Below are 20,805 nucleotides of genomic sequence, written 5' to 3'. Positions count from 1 at the left end.
GGACCAAGTTTGACATTTTCCAGAACCTACATTAAACTCACAGCGGTTACGTACCTGTCACTTGAGACATAATCATTCGTGGCGCACCCTTTTAACATCAGTTTCCTGCTACCACAGCCGTGATTTTACAGAAATTACAGCTTTTCAGTCAACGTTTCTGTGTGGCGCAACCAAATATCAATTGAGCTTTAACCTGTCACATTTCTGGTGGCGATTAACCCCTGACACTGATAATGGAGTGCGTAAAAGACGGAGAGCATGCCTTTGAATACATTTCAATGACTGAATTTTCTGAAAGACGTCAACACTGTCACGCTGACAGTGTTGTTGACTGCATGAGAGGCCTCTTCATGATTACATGTTGGATACTGGGGGTGAAGAGGTGTTTTCACCAAACTGAAAACTCAATTGATGTAATTGTTCAAGCCAAAGCTTAATACAAACAACAACCTGCTAATGTGTTCCAGAGACCACAAGGTCACCACTACCAGAGGTTGGTTCCAAAAAGCCTCTGTCTCCATAGACTGCCCATTCAATTAGTCCCATAAAATTCTATGTCAATACATTGTTTTCCACGAGTTATTTCGGTTTTGATAGCTAGTCATTCCTTCCTATTAGTTTTCCGGCGGTCCATCGTTAATTCGAATTTAAGCGACAAAAAGCTGTGTTTTTGATGGCGTGTCTGTTTGATTGACAGGTTACGGCTATCGGTGGGCGGGATGCAGTATCGCCGGGTTTCCAATCAGATCAAGTCAGATTCTGCGCTCGCTCCCTCCCAGCTCTCCCACAGATGTTCACTACCGGCTCAAAACCGCTTGAAACTAGCAGGATGTCGCCGGCCAAAATCCTAAATCAAGGGTCCATAACGGCCGTTCACAAACAAATGGCTACCTAGCTGCCCTTCACTGTTGGCTACCGCTTGGTTACAAATGAGGAGGGTGCTGTGACTGGAGGAGGTGGGGCCTCGAGGCTACGTCGGGTGGGACGTGGAGGGTCGGGGGTCACAGAGAAGACTGACCGACGTCAACTCAGTGTCATATGGACTGAGAAATGGAGCTGCTACTATCCATATGCAAAACTGTTAAGTTGTCCAAAATATACTTAGAAGTCTTCACAATTTTAAAATAAATTACATTTAAATTAAAATCCAAGCAGAGAGACACAAGCAGTGTTTAAGCAGGAACATCAGCTTTTTTCTATATTGTTTGATGTTGTTGGAAAATATGAGGGGATTATTTCTCCACTGACTTGTGATGTTTGTCATGCTCCAAAAAGCCACCATTTCCACACAAGGTTGCGTTCTTATCATCCAAAACATGGACACACAAATACACACAGAAACAGACATGCATGTTGTCTAAGAATTCACACACAAGAACCTTAAACAAACACCTGCATCTGTGAATTTGCACCCATTGTTGTTCAAGTTGGATAGTGGATGAAGAGAAATGTCGTAAGTTTTACTCCATCACATTTATCTGATAGCTTTTGTATACTACTAACTTTACAACTGAAGATTTTACACAGAAACAACAACAAACATTCTATATTGGTATGATGTTATATGATATTTTATTGTGTATACAAATGAGTTAAAATCAGTTTTGATGAGCACTGAACCTCTGCAGAGATAATTAATCCACCTGACAGCTGTGACCCATCAAGATGAGTAATAAACAGCACAATTATTGCACACAGAGATGCTCATTAAACACAATGATTATTGCCCGTGTTCGCCTTGGTCTGGTCACAATAAAAGGCCACTCTAAAATGTACAGTTTTACATTGATTTCACTCAGTATTATGCACACTAACATACATGACTACATCATACATGCTTTGTTATTTTTGGGAGGGGTTTTAGTGTCTGATGTGACCACAATGTGCTTCATGCGGTGTGACACGTCTTCTTTCCTAAGAGTTGATCAGTTGAGGCAGTTACAGTCGTGACATGAACAATCGATTCACAGGCAACAGTTGTAGTTGACATTCCTTCAGTTAGCATGACAATTTTACGCTCTTAAAAACTTGTGATATCTGTGGCGTTATGTTGTGTGATGAAACTGCACATTTTGGAGTGGCCTTTTATTGTGACTATTCCAAGGTGAACCCGGGCAATAATCATTGTGTTTAATCAGCATCTCGGTGTGCCACATCTGTCAGGTGGTAGAATTATCTTGGCAAAGATGAAGTGCTTATTAACGCGAATTTTAACAAATTTGTGGGCAAAACTTCAGAGGAATAAATCTCCCGTGTGCACGGGTGAAGTCTCAGATCATTTACTTCAACTCATGAAGAATGGGAGCAGAAACAAAAGTTTTGTGTTTGTATTTGAAGCACGTAGTGATCTTCTTGTGGGGGCTTATTTAACTGTGAGATAAAGGACAAGAATGTTTTATTAACAATTTTACTCACGCATAAGGAAATGTAGGTGGGAAAAAAAAATACACCATCAAACATGGCCTTCCATTAGTCTTACTCCCAGAGGGGTTATACTTCCTCTGTTGCTGTTCAATTAACGGATTTGCAGGGGGTGGATGCAGTCTGCATGCCGGCCCCACTTCTGTCTTCACAGGTTTCATTAAGAGGACAGCTGGCAGATTGACTAAAGCCGGATCGATACTCAGAAATTTGTCATGTGGATCAAGGCGTGCCGAAGCAAACATGGTACCAAAACAGTTTTTTTTTTTTTCCCTCTTTTTTTTTTTTTCCCAAACCACGCATATGCATAGACACAAAGATAAACATAAAGAGGGCTGCTCACATTCAAGCAAGTCATTTAGTTCTGACTGAGGGGAAAGAGTTAAAAAGATAACAAAACATAGTACTTTGCAGTAGCACAGAGTACATGAAGTACAATAGTTTCCAGGAGGGAATACAGTACTTTTAGGTGTATTTATGTTGACATGCAATGCCCCAGTCCTGCTAACCATAATATTAGCAACAATTATCTCCTCCCACATATGCAGTCCACACAAATTCATGCCAAATTGGCCAGATGAAAAGAACAGACTAAAAAGCTTTAAAAGGTAGAGTGGATGTTGACCAATTAAATTAAAAGCGCCTGTTTCCATAACAGAAAGTGAGAAACACAGAGAGAAAGAAGGGTCATTAGAGGTTCATTTATTTATTTTGTTTCTGTTTCACTGCAGCCCATTAATTGAAGCAGCTTTACTTCAGTAACAGGTGGCAACTCAAACTGATAAAAGACCTGTGGAAATTAAAACACTGAATGAAGAGTATGTGCTACAATTGGTTTCTTATTCTCCCTCCTTCCCCCATCTTTCTCTTCTCTCCCCTTCTGTTCTCATGATCTCATCTTATTTCCAAATCTTCTTATCTTCTCTCCTCTCCATTTTTTGTACACATTTATCTTGCTGTCACTCCTCATCTCTGATTGCAACCTCTCCTTCCTTTTTGGTCCTCAATTCCAGTGGTTCCTAACCTTTTTGGCTTTTGACCCCTTCAAGCAACTTAAGTGAGCTTTCAGCCACCTGAGAGATTGTTTTATTTGAAGGATTTGTAGAGGACTGATTAAGTATTTTATAAGAAATAGATGAAGCAAAAAAAAAAAAGAAAGTTGAAAAAAATCACAGTCATCTTGTCACCCTTAAAATGGCCTGATAACTCCTGTCGTATTCTGCTGCCGTATATCTCTGCTTTACTTTTCCTTCTACACTCTTTTCCTTTTTTTTTTTTTTTTTTTTTTTTTTTACACGTTTTCTACTCAAGGTACAAATCATGGAAGATGGAGTCAAATTGTTCTCCCTCTCAACAATGAGTAGCAATCACTCCCAACAACAAACGATACCTGACATGGAAGTAAATAATTATCCTAATACAGATACAGAAACTGTTTCTTTTAATTGACCATTGATAAAGTGAATCCAAATTTCATTGTATAAAATCCAACTATGAGATTTAAACTGATATGTGAATGCATTCACTGCATGGACAACAGCAGCCTACGCCTGCTATTAAAATGCAGGCTAAAGTTTTTCCATTATTATGTTCATACCATAAGGCAAATTCTGCAAAAAAATGTAGAGAGTGGGTCTGTCCACGATCTGTGCCGTGATAAACCAGAGGAAATATGTAATTAACTTAAATTGACCAATGTGTTGAGCCACAGCGGACAGCAGGAATTAAATTACCCTGCACACCCAAGACAGAAAACACAGCACCACCAGAGATTTAAACAAACGTGATGAAGAAACAAATACTCACCTCAATAGTTTTTTTCATTGGAGCTGCATGAATAGTGTCCTTCTCAGACTGAATTATAGTTCATTTGTAAACTGTTGCGCTCGTCGCAGAGCTCCGTTTGAGAGCTGAGAGCTCTGAAAACAGCGACCACCCCTACACACAAACACACACACACGTCTGTGTTTCTATGCTTGCGAGGACTCTCATTAAGCATTTGTCCTCTAAACACCCTACAGAGCCACAGATGTCCCACTGAACCCTAAAACTGATTCTGTAGACAATTGCAGATAGTGTTGCGTGTTCTATCGGAAATAAAGAAAACATACATTTTCATTAGTTCTAGTTTCTCAAATGTGAACATTTGCCAGTATTTGTTAATTTTATTAGTACAAGCATACCATGTTTAGTGGAGTAATGGAGTTACGTAATTAAATTGTAAAATAAAAGTAAGTATAATCTGTTACTGTTACAGAGGGGGAAAAAAGCGTTAACCAAATTACAGTTACTGTTCAAAATGTTGCTCATTACAAAGGTGTTACTTTCAGTAAAAGGTGTTTCTTTCAGTAAAAAGCTTATAATATAATATTACTTTTGTAGCATGGGAATGTCTTTTGTTTACTTCCACACATTCACTTGTCAGTATAATTTTGAGACTTGTTTTTGATTGGTTCTCAAATCAGTGCGCATTGTTCTACCCAACCACACCAAGGCGGCTGGCCATGTTGTCAGATAAAATTAGAACGATTTTTAAAATAATCATCCTTCACTGTAGTCAGCTGTGACCTACATATCTGTGATTTATTTTGATGGTTGTGCTTTAATATCAAAACATTTCCATCTTAATTTGTTATATTACAGATGTTTTGAAGTGTACAGAAAGTGTGATGGTAATCAGTGTTGAGTTCTGTTGGGAGGCTTACACTGGATGAGTTACATTTTTTTTTTTTTTTTTTTTCAGACCTTGCAGCTTTTCATGCCCAGTTTAAAACATTTGTTAGAAAAGTAATTACAAATTTAACAATTGTAACAAGTTATATAACTTTGATAATGTAATTAAAATGGTTACTTTACTTATTACATTATTAACAAGGAAATTAATCTGTAACCTATTATATTTCAAAAGTAACCTTCCAAAATTGCTCATATGGAACTAGCCATGTAAGAGAGTCTGAAAGAAATACATTTCATTAGATAAAAGGAATTCAGTATAACGGACAATATATTTCTACTTCTAGACTAACACCTGTCTGTTAATAGGACACTAAGAAGAAAAGATACTTCACCATTGAAGTCCCAACCATTTACTATATGTAAAGATGGATGTAGCTTAGATTGTAGGTTGTCCCCAAAAAGCCCCCGGCTCCATAGACTCCCATTCAACTAGTCAAGTCAATACATTTTTCCACAAGTAATTCCGTTTTTCTCTCCTTCTTATTAGTTTGTTGGTGGTCCATCTGAAAATAATCCCATCGTTAATTAGAAAATAAGCTTCAAAGGCCTGTTTTTTGGCTGTTTGATTGACAGACCTGTGGTGCAGTCAGGTTGCGTCTATCGGTGGGCGGGACGTAGTATCACCGGGTTTCCAATCAGATTGAGTCAGATCCACCGTTTGTTCCCCCCAGCTCGTCCAAAAATGGTTTCAAACCGCTCTGACCTAGTAAAATGGCGCTTCTGTATGCTGCTGTAGCGAAAAAAAATTCCCCTCAGGGATTAATAAAGTAAATACCTACCTACCTACCTACCTAGCCACAATCCGAATTTGAGGCTTCATAACAACCTTTCACAAACCAATGGGTGATGTCACTGTTGGATGCCGCTTGGTCCCAACAGGTTAAGGAAGAGTCACATATTTTACCTGCCGTTCTACTTTGTACTCACAATGGGCCTCATTCACTAATATGTGCTTAGAAATGTTCTTACTTTGCGCACAAAGTGAGTGTGCATGCCAAATCACCGCGGGATTCATGACACGGCGTACTGGCCAATTTTGTTCTCACCACCTTGTGTGTGTTAGTGAATCAGAATCCTTCTCAATTTTCAGGCACGTGTCCACGCTCTTCAATTAGCATACTGACACGCCCCTGTTCATCCATATAAGGACATCGGTTTGTCGAGAGCTGGAGAGTCATGACGAAAGCGGAGAAGTGAAGAGAGAGTGAAGAGAAGTTGACAGAAATGGCAACAGAAATTCAAAATACAAATTCCACAACAGCGGAAATTTAAACAATAGTGTCTGAGGTGGAAGATAGAAAAGGCACACTTTTCAAAAGTGATTCCTCACGAGTAACTATGGTTAAAAATAAATGACGCATAGGCTGTCGTCACTGAGGCTGCTGTATCCGCTGTGCGCACTGTGACACGGGTTAATGCTTAGAACCTGATGAAAGCAATAGCTCAGCGAGTATTCATCATAGAGAGATAAAGCGGATATCACCGGAAAAAGTTATTTTCAGTGTCCTGAATCACTACAATCATTTCATTAAAAAATATTTATTCACCTGATCGTTCAGTGGTTGAGTAGAGCTCCATCTGCACCCACTGAACTGAAACATGGTGCAGCGGTTTGTATTCCTCACTAACCCTGGTTTCTGGAGCCACAGCAAACAAAATCCCACTGATAGAAAATGTTTGCATTCCACCCTCCACTCCTCAACCTGTCTACAACAGGCTCACAATTATGAAACTAAAGATGATATCCATGTTTGTTAGTTTGAGTTCAGGCATTGAAAACATGGTTTGGAAATGTATGAAATGCTTTTCCAGACAGTTAAGGGCATTATATTTTAAGATAAACATTTACTGGAATATAGGCTACAATACATAGACAAGAGTACATTTCCTGTTGTGAAGTGCATGGAGATTTGATCTGTTACAACATTCTGCATATAACCTGCACAGTGAAGTAGAGAAGAGATAATATGTGATGACTAGGAAGGAAAATTAAGGAAATAAAAATGCAGGGTGTAATGATAACTCCCATCTGACCGCTGCTGTTTACAGTGACTCCTGACTTCATTTGTACCCACAGGCAGTAAGCTGCTAAGAATCACCCTCCCCTCCCCCCCGAATACTGTTAGGACTATTTCTAGTGTGTTTTCCTCTGTTTCCCCCCGATCACCTCTCCTGGTGTGTGCTGTCAGTCCCCTGTCTGTTTGTTGTGGTCTGCCATGTGCTTGTGTTTTGTTTTCGTCTCTCCTGCAGTACCCTCCTCCGGCCCTCTCCAGTAGATCCAGCTGGATCTCATTCCACTGATCACCTCCAGCTGGGTTAAATACCCCGGTCATCCTCCAGATCATCGTCAGTCCGTCAGTTTACCTGCATGGTATCACGTCCCGTAAATCTGCCTGTCTCATCATTGAGCGTTTTCAGCAAGGAGCTCTGTATTTGACTGCGTTCATCCCTTCCTCAGTTTTCACCACGTTTCAAAGAAAAGCACAAGTTGAAATACATCTGGAACATTTATTTTACATTATTAATTACACCTGTGCTTTTCCTGCTTCTGTCAAAATATCAGCCGTGAAAAGTTCTATTGACATTAAAGGGCCAAAATTGTGGCCATTTCTATGCAAATTTCCAAAAGTTTACAGTAAGTTCTGTCTTTTTTCAAACTTCTCTCCATCCCCACGTCTGCTGTGAGGGTGACTTGAGTGTTTTTCTTTGGTCTTCCTTCTGTGTTTCAGAAATCTTGATGTTCAATCTGCAAATCATGATGAGGATTCAAAAACAGCGCGAGCTCATAGCTGTCACCGATATGACCCAAAATACAACATCAATGCAGATTTCTTGACTTTATTGGTCTTATTGCTCTTCTACTATACTTTTTATTTACCTTCTCATGATTGAAATATGTTTATAATTCTTGTTCTGTGGCAGTTTTAGTTTAGTAACGCTATGATTTTTTTTTTTGTGCGGAGTTCGGCACATTTATGAAACATCTCAAACTTTCAAGGACCAGTCATTTTCTTCTTCACTTTCCCTATTATGTTTTTATCTTCCTCCTTCCATTACATGAGTTTGTTTTCTTGGTTGATGTTTCTTTTTTCTTGCCAAAAAAAAAGACAGGGATGTCATGGTGGTACAATGGTTAACACTGTTGCCTCATAGCAAGAATGTTTTGGCCTCAAACCTGCTAGTCAGCTACGACCTTACTGTGTGAAGTTCTCCCAGTTCCTGTGTGCGATCTATTTGAGTGCTCAGGCTTCCCAACAGTGCAAAGACATGCGTACTGGGTTAATTGGTGATTCTAAATTAATTGTAGGTATGAACGTTAACGGTTGTCTGCCTTTTTGTGTTGGCCCAATAACCTGTCCGGGGTGTACCATCTGCAGTCTGATATAATGACAAATGAGGTAAATCTTGAGTACAATTGTGTGTACAACTCGACAGAAATTTCACAAGTTTCATGTAAAGAAAACAAGTTGGCCTACGGAGTTCATTGCTGGCAAAACTAACAAAACCAACCACAAATATTTCGCAGATGTCCAACGGTTCATCAACAAACAGTGCGGTTTGCCAATACAAAACACTTTTAACAAGCGAATGCTTTTTTTTTTTTCTTTTTTTCAAATACAAAATGTATCAAACGGATACACAATACATCATGTTTCATAAAGAAATAGAGTATGTTTTAGAAGTACAAAAAACGATCCTACAGAGACAAAACAAATGTGGCACAATCTTTCCATCATTTAAGTGCTGAACACTTTCTCACAAATGTTCTTGTCAGCGCGGAGGCAACACGGCTAAAGTTAAACCTGACTGTGTGTGGCCTGCCTGCCGAGAACTACATACCCAGAAAACACCAGAGACATTGTAATGATGTCTAAAGAAAAGTACGAGGGGAAATCAGAAAGTCCCGAGACTGCTCCTGTTGCGCAACACCGTGACGTGCACGGCGCACACATGTCGAATTGTCATGTGGAAAACATGGGAAACGTATGTGTTTTTCTTTCAGGGTCATTTCACAAATTCACAAAAGTCTGCAACTCAGAACCATTTTTTTGCACTCAGCCAGAACTTTCCTCCCCAACATGGACAGTAATTCAACATTTTGTGGAAATCCTCTATTTGCTGAAATGTTTAAGTTGTTTGAAACCATTGCAACATTACCATTAGGCTAAAAGGTGAACTGTCTCCTCTTTCTCAGGTTGCTGCATTCTGCAGGAGCTTTTTTGTTTTTTTCTCCGAGGACCGCGCTGTGTCCGGCTGCCTTAATCTTTCTTCAGTTCTGTCCAGTCTCCGACTCCCTGCTTCTGAGAAGTCTCCCACAGCATTAAAGTACCACCACCACCACCATGGTGGCACGAATTCAATTTAGATTTCAATTAAAATATATTTATATAACCCGAAATTGCAACAAAATGCCTCGCAGGGCAATTTACACAGGTCACCATAACCAAAGTTTACAACATTATACGTAGAAAAGAACCAAAGAATTCAACAATTCCCACGAGTGGCAGTTGGAAGGAAAAAGTCCCTCTTGACAGGAAGAAAGTCTGAGATGCCGGGAGAAGGGCCGTGCCCAGTTACTGGGTTCTGGGTCTTCTCCCTGACCAAGGCCTTCCTTCAAGTCCAGTTGGGCATTACAGGTTACTTACTGTAAATTGATGTGAAAACATCTCATTTTATAGCTTTAAAATTAAATCTACACTTTCAAATGTACAAAAAGTGAACAGGTCACAGTTGTTTTTGAAGATTCTGTACAGAGAATTGATCAATAAGCATGACTTTACTTTATGTCTCAAAGTACATGATTAAGCAAACATGATTTGTAATGAAAAAAATGACTATGGCTAAAGTACTCACTTTGCAACTTAGTCACAGCCATACAGACCTTTTTTTTTTTTTAAAGCCATGTGACTAATCATGGCGGATAAAGCACATGTGGCCTGGCTCACCTTAATGAAAGGCAGCCCTTGTTAAAAGTATGAATTACACCTGGGCTTTTCCTGCTTCTGTAAAAATGTAGATTGTGAAAAAGTTGTATTGACAGTGAAAGACTTGTGGCCATTTTTATGCACATTTCAAAAGATCTACAGTATGTTCTGTCTTTCCAAACACTTCGTCCGCTCCTCACTTCTGCTGTGCAGGTGACTTGAGTGTTTTTACTTGGTCTTCCTCCTGCATTTCCGCTGACATCTTAATGTTCAGTCTGCACGTCAGGATGACCAGTCAAAAATGGTAAAACAATATGTCCATAATTCCACAAAGTAAAAGGACAAATCATTGAATTGATATTTGTTCTTGTTCATTTTAGTCTTACATGGTTGATATACATTTTGATAGCTTTTTTTTTTTTAAGTAGATAGTCAACGTTTAAGCAAATATTAAGAACAGATGGAAAACCTCTTTTTCCCACTTAGGATCTCATATACTGACAAACCAAATAGATCTTGACTAACACAAATGCACAAATATACAAAAAAAATAAAAATCAAGTTTTGAACAGGTTGGTCTTCTGTGCATTAACTGTTTCTTTGAGTTTCAGGATGCTGCATGCGGTGCAGAGCGGGGTCGGCAGGAACATTTGACAAGTCATCAAGACTTGGCATGATCGTGCACATATTTGTGACCAATGGATTTGTGTTGATAAACCTTAATGACGGTATTGGTGATTCAAAGGCCAATAGGCGTAGCTCATGAATACAGTTAAAAAGGCACCGCTGTCACACTAGTTCAGTCATTGGAGATTCAATGACAGGGATGGCTCGTCTCACGATTCTTCTCCTTGTGCTGTGGGTCGGTGGGTACTCAACTGCTGTTTACAAACTACTTACAATTTATTACATTTTCTTTCTTTGTTATTGTAACTCAAAGTGGAGGATCTTCTCTTTCAGGTGTCACAGTGAGCACTGTGGTGGATCTGCAGAAGAGAGTTTACAATGGTAAAGACTGTAAATCAACGGAGCGTCATTACCATGTCAAACTGTCAGAAAATGCTGCTGGAACTCATGGTGTGTGTGGCGGCTCTCTGATCCATAAACAGTGGATTCTAACTGCAGCTCACTGCCGGAGTGACACAATGTAAGAAAAACACAGTTTACTTCATTTTTTAAGCATGAATTAGCCAGAACACACAAAAAAAATAAAACAAATCTACAGTGTAATGCCTTTGTGTGAAACTATGCTGTTTACACACCATTTATAACAAATGTTGCTAATATAGTTGGCATTGTTTTGCATGTTGCAGTGAATCCCTTTTATTTATTGCTTAAAGTCTTTAATTGGTTGGTTTTACATTCTCACAGCTGTCTATTTACATGGATATGCATTAAAACTAGAGGTGGATGTTCCTCTTCTTTCTTCTAGGCATGCAACTTTGGGTGTGCATCCCGGTCCAGGATTTACAGTGCAAATCATAGCCAGACCTGTCATCTTTAAGACCCATGACATCATGCTCCTGAAGTTGCCGAGCCCCACGAACATCATACCTGTACCTCTCCCTGACTGTGCAAACAAGCCAAACATGTGAGTTCATAACATGAAATGAGTTAAGAATTATTCAGTATATTGGTTATTAGGGTTGCATCCATGTTCACAAGAAGAGTTATGTATATGAGAGTTTCTGTTATTTTCTAGCGGTGACGAAGTCCAGGTCGCAGGCCACGGTTATTATTCATTAGATGCCACTGGTAAAAAAAGTAAGGCTGTGTTTGACTGAGTATTTTACAATTACTATGTTTATGTTACTGTTTGAAATCTAAGACACACTTTGAATGAATAATCATATGATGTAACACTATTGACTACTGGTCTTGTTTTCATTTTTCTGTAGTTGGCCCGACAGCAAGCTCTCTCCAGTGTGCAAACATGCATGTCGTACGATGTTCCAATGCTTTAGTGCTGAACATTTTGCCAATCAGGCCACATACACACTCGTTCTGTGTCCGAGGAAACAACGTGGATCTATGTCCCGTGAGTTCGCTTGGTTCTAAACATTATGTCCTCTGTATCAACAGATTTGTTGGAGCAATATTATGACACAAACTGTATATTTTTCTCTCCCAGGGTGACTCTGGTAGTGGAGTGATATACAACAATAGGATTCATGGTGTCGTTGAAGAAGGGAGTGAATTTGCCTGTGCCTTAGAAGCTCGGTGCAAGGATGTCTGCTCTTACATGAAATGGATTCAAGACAATATCAACTAGTTCATGGAAATAACTAGACATCGATAATAAACATTCTGAGCTTTCAGATCAACAATAAACTTATGTCATGTCTTTTGTTTTTACCCTTTAAGATGTTCACATGTCCAAATGTAGCTTGTTTCACTTTTTTTTTTTTTTTTTTTTTTAGATCATTGTGTATAAACATTAACATCTCTATCCTAACTCATTGATTGGGTAAAAAAGATCACCGTTAAAACAACGAATGGCTTTTTAGTCACATGTTCATTTTGTGTTAAATGTAAATATATAGTGTTGCACTTCTGTGTTGACTTTGATTTGAATGGGGTTCTGACTGTCTTTGAAGCCAGTCAGACTCTCACTGTGAAGATGCCTTGTGACAAGACATAGCAGGAGTCAACTGCATAAATTACCTGTGTGACAAAAACACAGTTTAACACGTTACAAGATGCAAAAAGAAATGACAGATATAACAGAGAACATCCTCAGAACAGTCTTTATAGATTAGACCGGCACATCTGCCAACTTTGGCTTTTTGGGGGAAAACAAATGACCTTCGCCGTAGACTTTAAAGTAAAATAGTGTCAAAAACCAAACTATTACAAAGCCACCAGAGTTAAATGAGTTTATAAATAACCCAAAAACACCATGTCAAGTTAATATACAGTGGTGTGAAAAAGTGTTTGCCCCCTTTCTGATTTCTTGTCACACTTAAATGTTTCAGATCATCAAACACATTTAAATATTAGTCAAAGATAACACAAGTAAACACAAAATGCAGTTTTTAAATGAAGGTTTTTATTATTAAGGGAGAAACAAAATCCAAACCCACATGGCCCTGTGTGAAAAAGTGTTTGCCCCCTAAACCTAATAACTGGTTGGGCCACCCTTAGCAGCAACAACTGCAATCAAGCGTTTGCAATAACTTGCAATGAATCTTTTACAGCTGTGGAGGAACTTTGGCCCACTCATCTTTGCAGAGTTGTTGTAATTCAGCCACATTGGAGGGTTTTCCAGCACGAACCGCCTTTTTAAGGTCATGCCACAGCATCTCAATAGGATTCAGGTCAGGACTTTGACTAGGCCACTCCAAAGTCTTCATTTTCTTTTTCTTCAGCCATTCAGAGGTGGACTTGCTGGTATGTTTTGGATCATTGTCCTGCTGCAGAACCCAAGTTGGCTTCAGCTTAAGGTCACGAACAGATGGCCGGACATTCTCCTTCGGGATGTTTTGGTAGACAGTAGAATTCATGGTTCCATTTATCACAGCAAGTCTTCCAGGTCCTGAAGCAGCAAAACAGCCCCAGACCATCATACTGCCATCACCATATTTTACTGTTGGTATGATGTTCTTGTTCTGAAATGCGGTGTTACTTTTACGCCAGATGTAACGGGACACACACCTTCCAAAAAGTTCAACTTTTGTCTCGTCAGTCCACAGAGTATTTTCCAAAAGTCTTGGGGATCATCAAGATGTTTTCTGGCAAAAATGAGACGAGCCTTAAATGTTCCTTTTGCTCAGCGGTGGTTTTGGTCTTGGAACTCTGCCATGCAGCCATTTTTGCCCAGTCTCTTTCTTATGGTGGAGTCATGAACACTGACCTTAACTGAGGCAAGTGAGGCCTGCAGTTCTTTGGATGTTGTCGTGGGGTCTTTTGTGACCTCTCGGATGAGTCGTCGTTGCGTTCTTGGGGTAATTTTGGTCGGCCGGCCGCTCCTGGGAAGGTTCACCACTGTTCCATGTTTTCTCCATTTGTGGATAATGGCTCTCACTGTGGTTCGCTGGAGTCCCAAAGCTTTAGAAATGGCTTTATAACCTTTTTCCAGACTGATAGATCTCAATTACTTTCTTTCTCATTTGTTCCTGAATTTCTTTGGATCTCGGCATGATGTCTATCTTTTGAGGATCTTCTGGTCTACTTCACTTTGTCAGGCAGGTCCTATTGAAGTGATTTCTTGATTGAGAACAGGTGTGGCAGTAATCAGGCCTGGGTGTGGCTAGAGAAATTGAACTCAGGTGTGATAAACCACAGTTAAGTTATGTTTTAACAGGAGGGGCAAACACTTTTTCACACAGGGCCATGTGGATTTGGATTTTTTTTTTCTCCCTTAATAATAAAAACCTTCATTTAACAAATGCATTTTGTGTTTACTTGTGTTATCTTTGACTAATATTTAAATTTGTTTGATGATCTGAAACATTTAAGTGTGACAGACATGCAAAAGAATTGGAAATCAGGAAGGGGTCAAACTTTTTCACACCACTGTATACTGTGTACCCTTACAGAAAATAAATGTGAATTTCACCTGTGCAAAAACTCCTGTGATCACATGTGACCACATACATATGTGATTATGCACATGGGAAATTTTGCCAATGGGAAACATGTGTTTTGGAAAAATATCATGAGTATGGTGCCATACCACAGATTTCTGATCCAATCTGATTCCAAGTAAAATGGGGGTAGGAAGCATAGATACCGGTGCGATACTTTGCTTTAGGTGTTCAGAAAAGGGAAATAATAAGCTACGCATGCAGCCTCCCAAAATACACTGTAGTAGAGGAGGAACTGATAGGTTACTGAGACTTGCTGTTATACATATATAAATCAGTCAATACACTTTGAAATAATCTGTCAACTGTCAGAACAAATGAGACTGAGTGAACATCAATGGCTGCTCGTAGGGACATTTAGAAGGTAAGGTTTGTTGCTTATAGAATAAATAGCTGATTTAAAATGGATATTCAAATTTACAGAGTAATCAGAAATAAAACAGCATCAGGACTGAGAAATATTTGATTAAAGTTGCTCTTAGCTTTATTTATTGTGGTATTTATATATTTAGCTGTCATTCATTTGTATCAATCTAATTGAAACAGCATCCCATAGTTTTAAGATTGCGGGGAATTCCAGTAGTTTGAACATGGACACACATTTTAAATCCACATTTACACCAAATTACTGACTTTAAATATCTATCTATTAAAAAGAAAATCGATACTAAAGAAAAAACGCAAAGAATCGAAGGAAGCATCAATATATTTATATCGATCCGCACACCACTAAATATCATAGAGTAATGTGTGATGTGGATTCCCGTGAAAACACATCCACATATTTTCCCCATGTATTCATAGTGCAACATGTGGTAAACATGTGTGATACATGTGATCATATGAGACCCTTTAAGGGTCATTTCACAAATTATTTAGATGTATTTTATGCTCACAATACATGGATGGACATTAGAAATAATAACTGGACAATAACGTCTTGTTATTTTTTTCGCGGGTTTTGGTGGATGTAAATTAAATCAGTACAGTCGATCAGGTAGAGCCGTTTTACAGTTACAAGATTTTGTTAATAAAAATCTGCAATTTCTGGAAATAAAGCAGATTATTATGTTTTTTAACATACAATTTAATAAGTATAAGATGGAACACAATTCATTTGTGTTCTCGTTTTGATTATTCTCTAGAACCCGGTCAACCAAAGAATCTCCAATGTGCAAAAATGTACGTTGCCAAGTGTGACCCGTCTAGGTCTGTTTTTCAAACGTGCCATAACACTGGTTCTGTGGCAAGAAAAACAACGTGGCTACGTGTGCTGTGAGTTGGCATGGCTCCTAACGTGATATCCTCTTTGTCATGAGATGTTTTGGAGCAAAATTATACATTAACTATGTTTTTTTTTTTCTCTCGCAGGGTGACTCAGGTGGTGGAGTGATGTACAAGGACAAGATTTATGGTGTCATCAAAAGTAGTGATTTACATGCCTATAACACCCCAGCGCGGTTCACGGACGTCTGTTCTTACATTCAGTGGATTAAAGACAAAATTAACAAGTGAATTCAAATAAGTAAACATCCATAATAAACAGAGATTTCAGGTCAACAGTAAACACATTTATTATACAGGAGATGTTCACTGTATATTGTTTCACAGTGCTTAAGTAAACATTTTCGGTAAAATATTTTTTGAGTCACATCACTATAGTTAAGCTTTAACTGACAATATTTCAACATCCGGTTGTTTACCAAAGGAAAATTGAATAGATGACCACCATATGAATAAATGAGCAACCTTCAGCTAAAAGGGTTTCCTCTCCTATTCCTTCATATCGCTGATTAATATAATAACGCCAATTCAAGGTTAAGTTGCATCGCTTGATCAACATCAGCACCTATGTTAAACACAATGTTGTGATCACTGGTAAGTACACATTTAAACCCTCTCTATATAAGTAGGGGGGGTACAATTGCTTTGGCTCTACTTTTGATCACTCTGGATTTAAAAAAAAAAAAAAAAAACTCATTCATTCATTAATCATCTGTAAAGAATTGTGTTAACCCTTTTAGTTGATTGACAGTGTGTAGATTTTGCAGTTTTGAAACAGACTTGGATTTAAGTGTAAAAGCCAGATGTTGTGTGTTAGCTGATTTAAAAAATTCTAACAAAACCCCCTTCAAGACAACATATCAATCGGTCTCTTGTTATAATGGATTGGAGAGTTTTTAGCCTCATGCCTTTGTAGCATGTGACTTCCTGGGTGTCACGCCACTCCATATTAACCCTTAGGGAATATTTTGTTCTTGATAAGCAGCTCAATCAGAAGACTCGCTCATGCTTATACTATCGATCTACATTCTCTCTCTCTCTCTCTTTGTCTCTGTTCCTTGGCCTCTCGCTGTTAAGACAAGTAGATCTTACCACAGCCTCTATCATCGTCAGTCGTTTCACTGTTGTCGTTACAAAACTGTTCTTTTCTCTGCTGCTGTCAGCATTCATTACAGTGTCGGATCAATGCATCCCTCTTCCACCCCATTCACCATTTCATCAGGACCAGTGTCCTTCCAACAAGCTCCTCAGTCGTCCTGCTCCACATCACATCCATCCAGATCTTCAGCATCATTCTTTACCACTGCTACACCAGCAGTGTCTCGACTCTATCAGGGAGATGTTCCTGTATAGCTCATCACTACCCCACTTTGTAGTGATGATGTCACAATAGGAGCTTTTCATCAAAGAGTCCTTACATATGTGGCCTGGTTAAGATGATGAGGCCGGACACCAAACAAATTGATATCTTTTTTTGTGGGTCTTTCATTTCCCCCGACTGTACTCTTGGAGCACAGTGCTAATGTGGCACATTTTGAGTTTACAGAACAATATCTGTGATATCAAAATGGAACAATTGCTTTTCACTCATTCATGACTACAATATAACAGGAATGACAACTAGAAAAAACACTATAAGGAAACGCTACTTTAAGGAAACACTAGACAGAAAAACTACATAGAAAACAACAGTAGTGGCTTCGTCCTGTCAAGCATCTGTCTCGTGCCGTTCAACTCTCGAAGATATGTAGATAGCGTTAACTTCTACAGGAACAGAAACATTTTCAAAGAAAATCTTTAACGCGCTGGTATTCCAGTGCGCGGCCTGTGTGCTCGGACCCGACACCTGGAACTCATGGCAGCTTCCGTCTCCCCTCTGAACGAGGCAACCCACTAGTTGTCACATCAATACGATGTTTACAACAGTTAGTAAACCCAATTATGAGGTGATTCAGCATTTATCAGCAACTTCTCCCTCTACTTACGCTGACCCGTCGTTCAAGTGTTTCCCTTCAGCGTCAGAAGCCTCTAATTCCCGGGCATTTGACGCTCTCCATGTCTACATCTCATGTGAGCTGTGCTCTCGCATATCTTACGCTTCACTGCTCTTAAAGCGACAGCGCGACCAAAATAAAAGAAGCAACTGCCACTGATTTAGCTGCACATCAGATCATATCAATCAGGGACCGTACCAAAAACCTTCCTGCCACTACTTCACCTGGCTATATTTCTTCAAATTTCATATTTTACCTATTGCACACTAACCAGCATCCACCAGACTATTGCTCAGAGCTTCAGTCTTTGCAATGATCAGAATCTGGAAACCCTGTTTGCATTACCGTTTCGTTTGCACAGCCACTGTGAAGTGCGGACCAATCGATGACAAGTATTGGTGGCTAAATGTGATGATATTGGAGTCAAGCATTTATTTTCTAAATATAGTTGCAGAGGTGTCCGAAGGTTTTCAGCACATGTGGTGGTCAATGGAAACTGGTTAAAGTCTGTGCCAACAGTTTCAAAATGAACCCGATTGATTCTTTTTCTTGGCTTTCCGTCTGTGTTTACATGAAATCTCCTTGTTAAATCTGCAAGTCAGGATGAAGAGTCATAACAGCACACGCTCTCAGGTTTAACTGTAAACAATATGTTCTAAAGTACTACATTAATCCAGATTCTTTTATAATGTAATGAAATATGATTAAGTTGTTCTTTATGAAATTCTTTATATCCTCTTCTTATCCTCTGTATATATAACATTTTGCTGTTTTAAGTGCGTGTCCTGAATGTGGCCGTTTCAGTTACGCATTGCCATGATATGCATCACACTAACAAGGGCCACGTAATAAATGAGTGACATAACTGTTCATAATCTCAAGCTTTTTGATCGTGAGATGCTTCAGATTCTGATATATCTGTCTATAAAGTTCTGTTATAGCTGGTATTAGCTCATGTTACTGGCATTTTGGCTGTTACCCTCTTGATTGTTTGGAGCTAAAAGTAGGGAGGAGTGAGCTGTGGATCGGATTCGATCTGACAAAGAAACCAGGGACGCTATGCCAGCCCTCCTATAGCCAGTCACACCCCTAAATAAATACTGGTTATTGAGGCCTAATATCTAATTAATTAAGGAATGATTTCCAGATGGACCACCAGAGCACTGATCAGAGGGATTGAATGACACCATAATGACTGAAAAACAGCCCTTTGAAAAACGACACTGTTCGTCATGAAGTCTCTGGTTCAACCGGGTTTGGTAGCGGGTGGCATACTTTAACCTTCAGGGTATCACATTAGGAGTGAACACCTGATGGTGTGATGGATGCAGAAATGTATTGTGTGTGCTTGGATGTAGAAACTTGTTGATATCCTTCAAACAAGTAAATTTGCTGACAAATTTGGCAGACACCACCTGATCTATGTAATTATTCTTACATAATGGAAATGAGCCTGTCTTCATGCCCAAATTGACCCTTCTCAAAACAACACAGAATTTAGTCATTCCTTTCTGCTTCGTCACCAAAATACATGGTGAAACCCAACTTGATTAATGTTGGCGAAACAATATCGTTTTTGGAGGATGTAATTGATCTGAACATCAAAACAACCACGTTCAGCTCGCGGAAACTGTTCAAACTGTTGTTTAATCGCTCAATCCAATTGGTACTTGTTAGAATTACAATTCATCTTCCTAAAGGGCCAAAATCTGTGAATTTACAGTAAGACACACTATTCTTCACATCTTCACCCAAGTCTGTGTCAACTGTATACCTGTGGTAAAGATCCAAAGTCATGAACATGACAAAGTTGCCCTGCTTTCTTCTTTCCTGCTGTTGCCACATTATTCAAATCTTAGGTATTTGCAGTGCCTGAAATTTCAAACCAACAGTAGGCATAAGTGCAAGAACCTGGTTTCATCCATTGAACATGTAACTCTGTACAACAGTTTTTTAAATATTCCCTTTTACTTTGAGATGAATACATCTTATCTTGTGCCATACATTTTAGCTACAAACAAACGCTGTCTAAACCCATTCACTATCTAGTTTCCAAACTGGCGGGGGTGTAAGAGTGCCAAATAAAAGCCAGAGTGAAGTCAACCTAAAATTAAATTGATTTTTTTATTTTTATTTTGACCAATCAAACACGTGTAGCTCCCACATTATTGATTGCTGCATTGCAATAACTGCTAAAACTATGAAATAGCATCAGTATTGTTGGCAACACCTGTGCTTGTCCTGCTCTGACAACTCAAAAACTCAAAATAGTTGCTGTGTTCATCACAGGGTGTTGAAGGTGTTATTGAGGGAAAAGATTTGCTCAAACGCTAGTAATCCTAAAATTGAGATTGGGAAGATGTTTTTAAATAACAAAACAAGCAACCCACTGATCAAGGTTGTCATGCAGTTTTACTCCAAAACCAGGTTATTGACCTGTTACTGTGACCTTTTGTTTTCAACCTGACTGCACATTTAACAGAAAGCCTCCCATGATAGAGCACGTTAATGTCTTGTCAAGTCAAGAGCGAACCGATCCTAATCTGAGCTGTCAGCCCTAAATTCTTTGCAATCATCAAGTCAGGCGTAATCTGGTTTGAAAAGGCTGCCTACCTCACGGCTGAGGTTTAAAAGCCCTTTTACTGGCTGCTGTTTGACAATTCGCTGAGCCTCTGGAGAGGTTTTAGGGTGGAAATAAAGACAAATTGATTATCTGCAGGGACAAAGAAGATGCACCAAAAGCTACCCGCAGACACCTGCTGTATTACATTTAGCTAGCAGTCTGAGCACAAACGGACAGTCTTTGTCTGCGGATTGTAACATAATTGTTCACCTCAAGTTTCAATAAGTTTTTTAATA

General features: G+C 39.1%; 1 protein-coding gene across 1 annotated transcript; it reads left to right on the top strand.

Annotated features, from left to right (window-relative positions):
- Positions 1-10,872: 10,872 nt before the first annotated feature.
- Positions 10,873-12,413, top strand: LOC138615756 (trypsin V-B-like). The gene is made up of 6 exons (XM_069689563.1): positions 10,873-10,948; positions 11,043-11,229; positions 11,515-11,673; positions 11,785-11,846; positions 11,981-12,120; positions 12,214-12,413. Exons 1-6 carry the CDS (start codon positions 10,900-10,902, stop codon positions 12,352-12,354), a joined length of 738 nt encoding a protein of 245 aa, XP_069545664.1. The 5' UTR covers positions 10,873-10,899; the 3' UTR covers positions 12,355-12,413.
- The last annotated feature ends 8,392 nt before the right edge of the window (positions 12,414-20,805 follow it).

Source organism: Brachyistius frenatus, unplaced genomic scaffold, assembly GCF_029030835.1.
Source record: "Brachyistius frenatus isolate BFR_SWC_R1_liver_20210118 unplaced genomic scaffold, ASM2903083v1 Contig_7, whole genome shotgun sequence".
Classification (NCBI taxonomy): Eukaryota; Metazoa; Chordata; class Actinopteri; family Embiotocidae; genus Brachyistius; species Brachyistius frenatus.
This window is presented reverse-complemented; position numbering and strand designations above follow the sequence as displayed.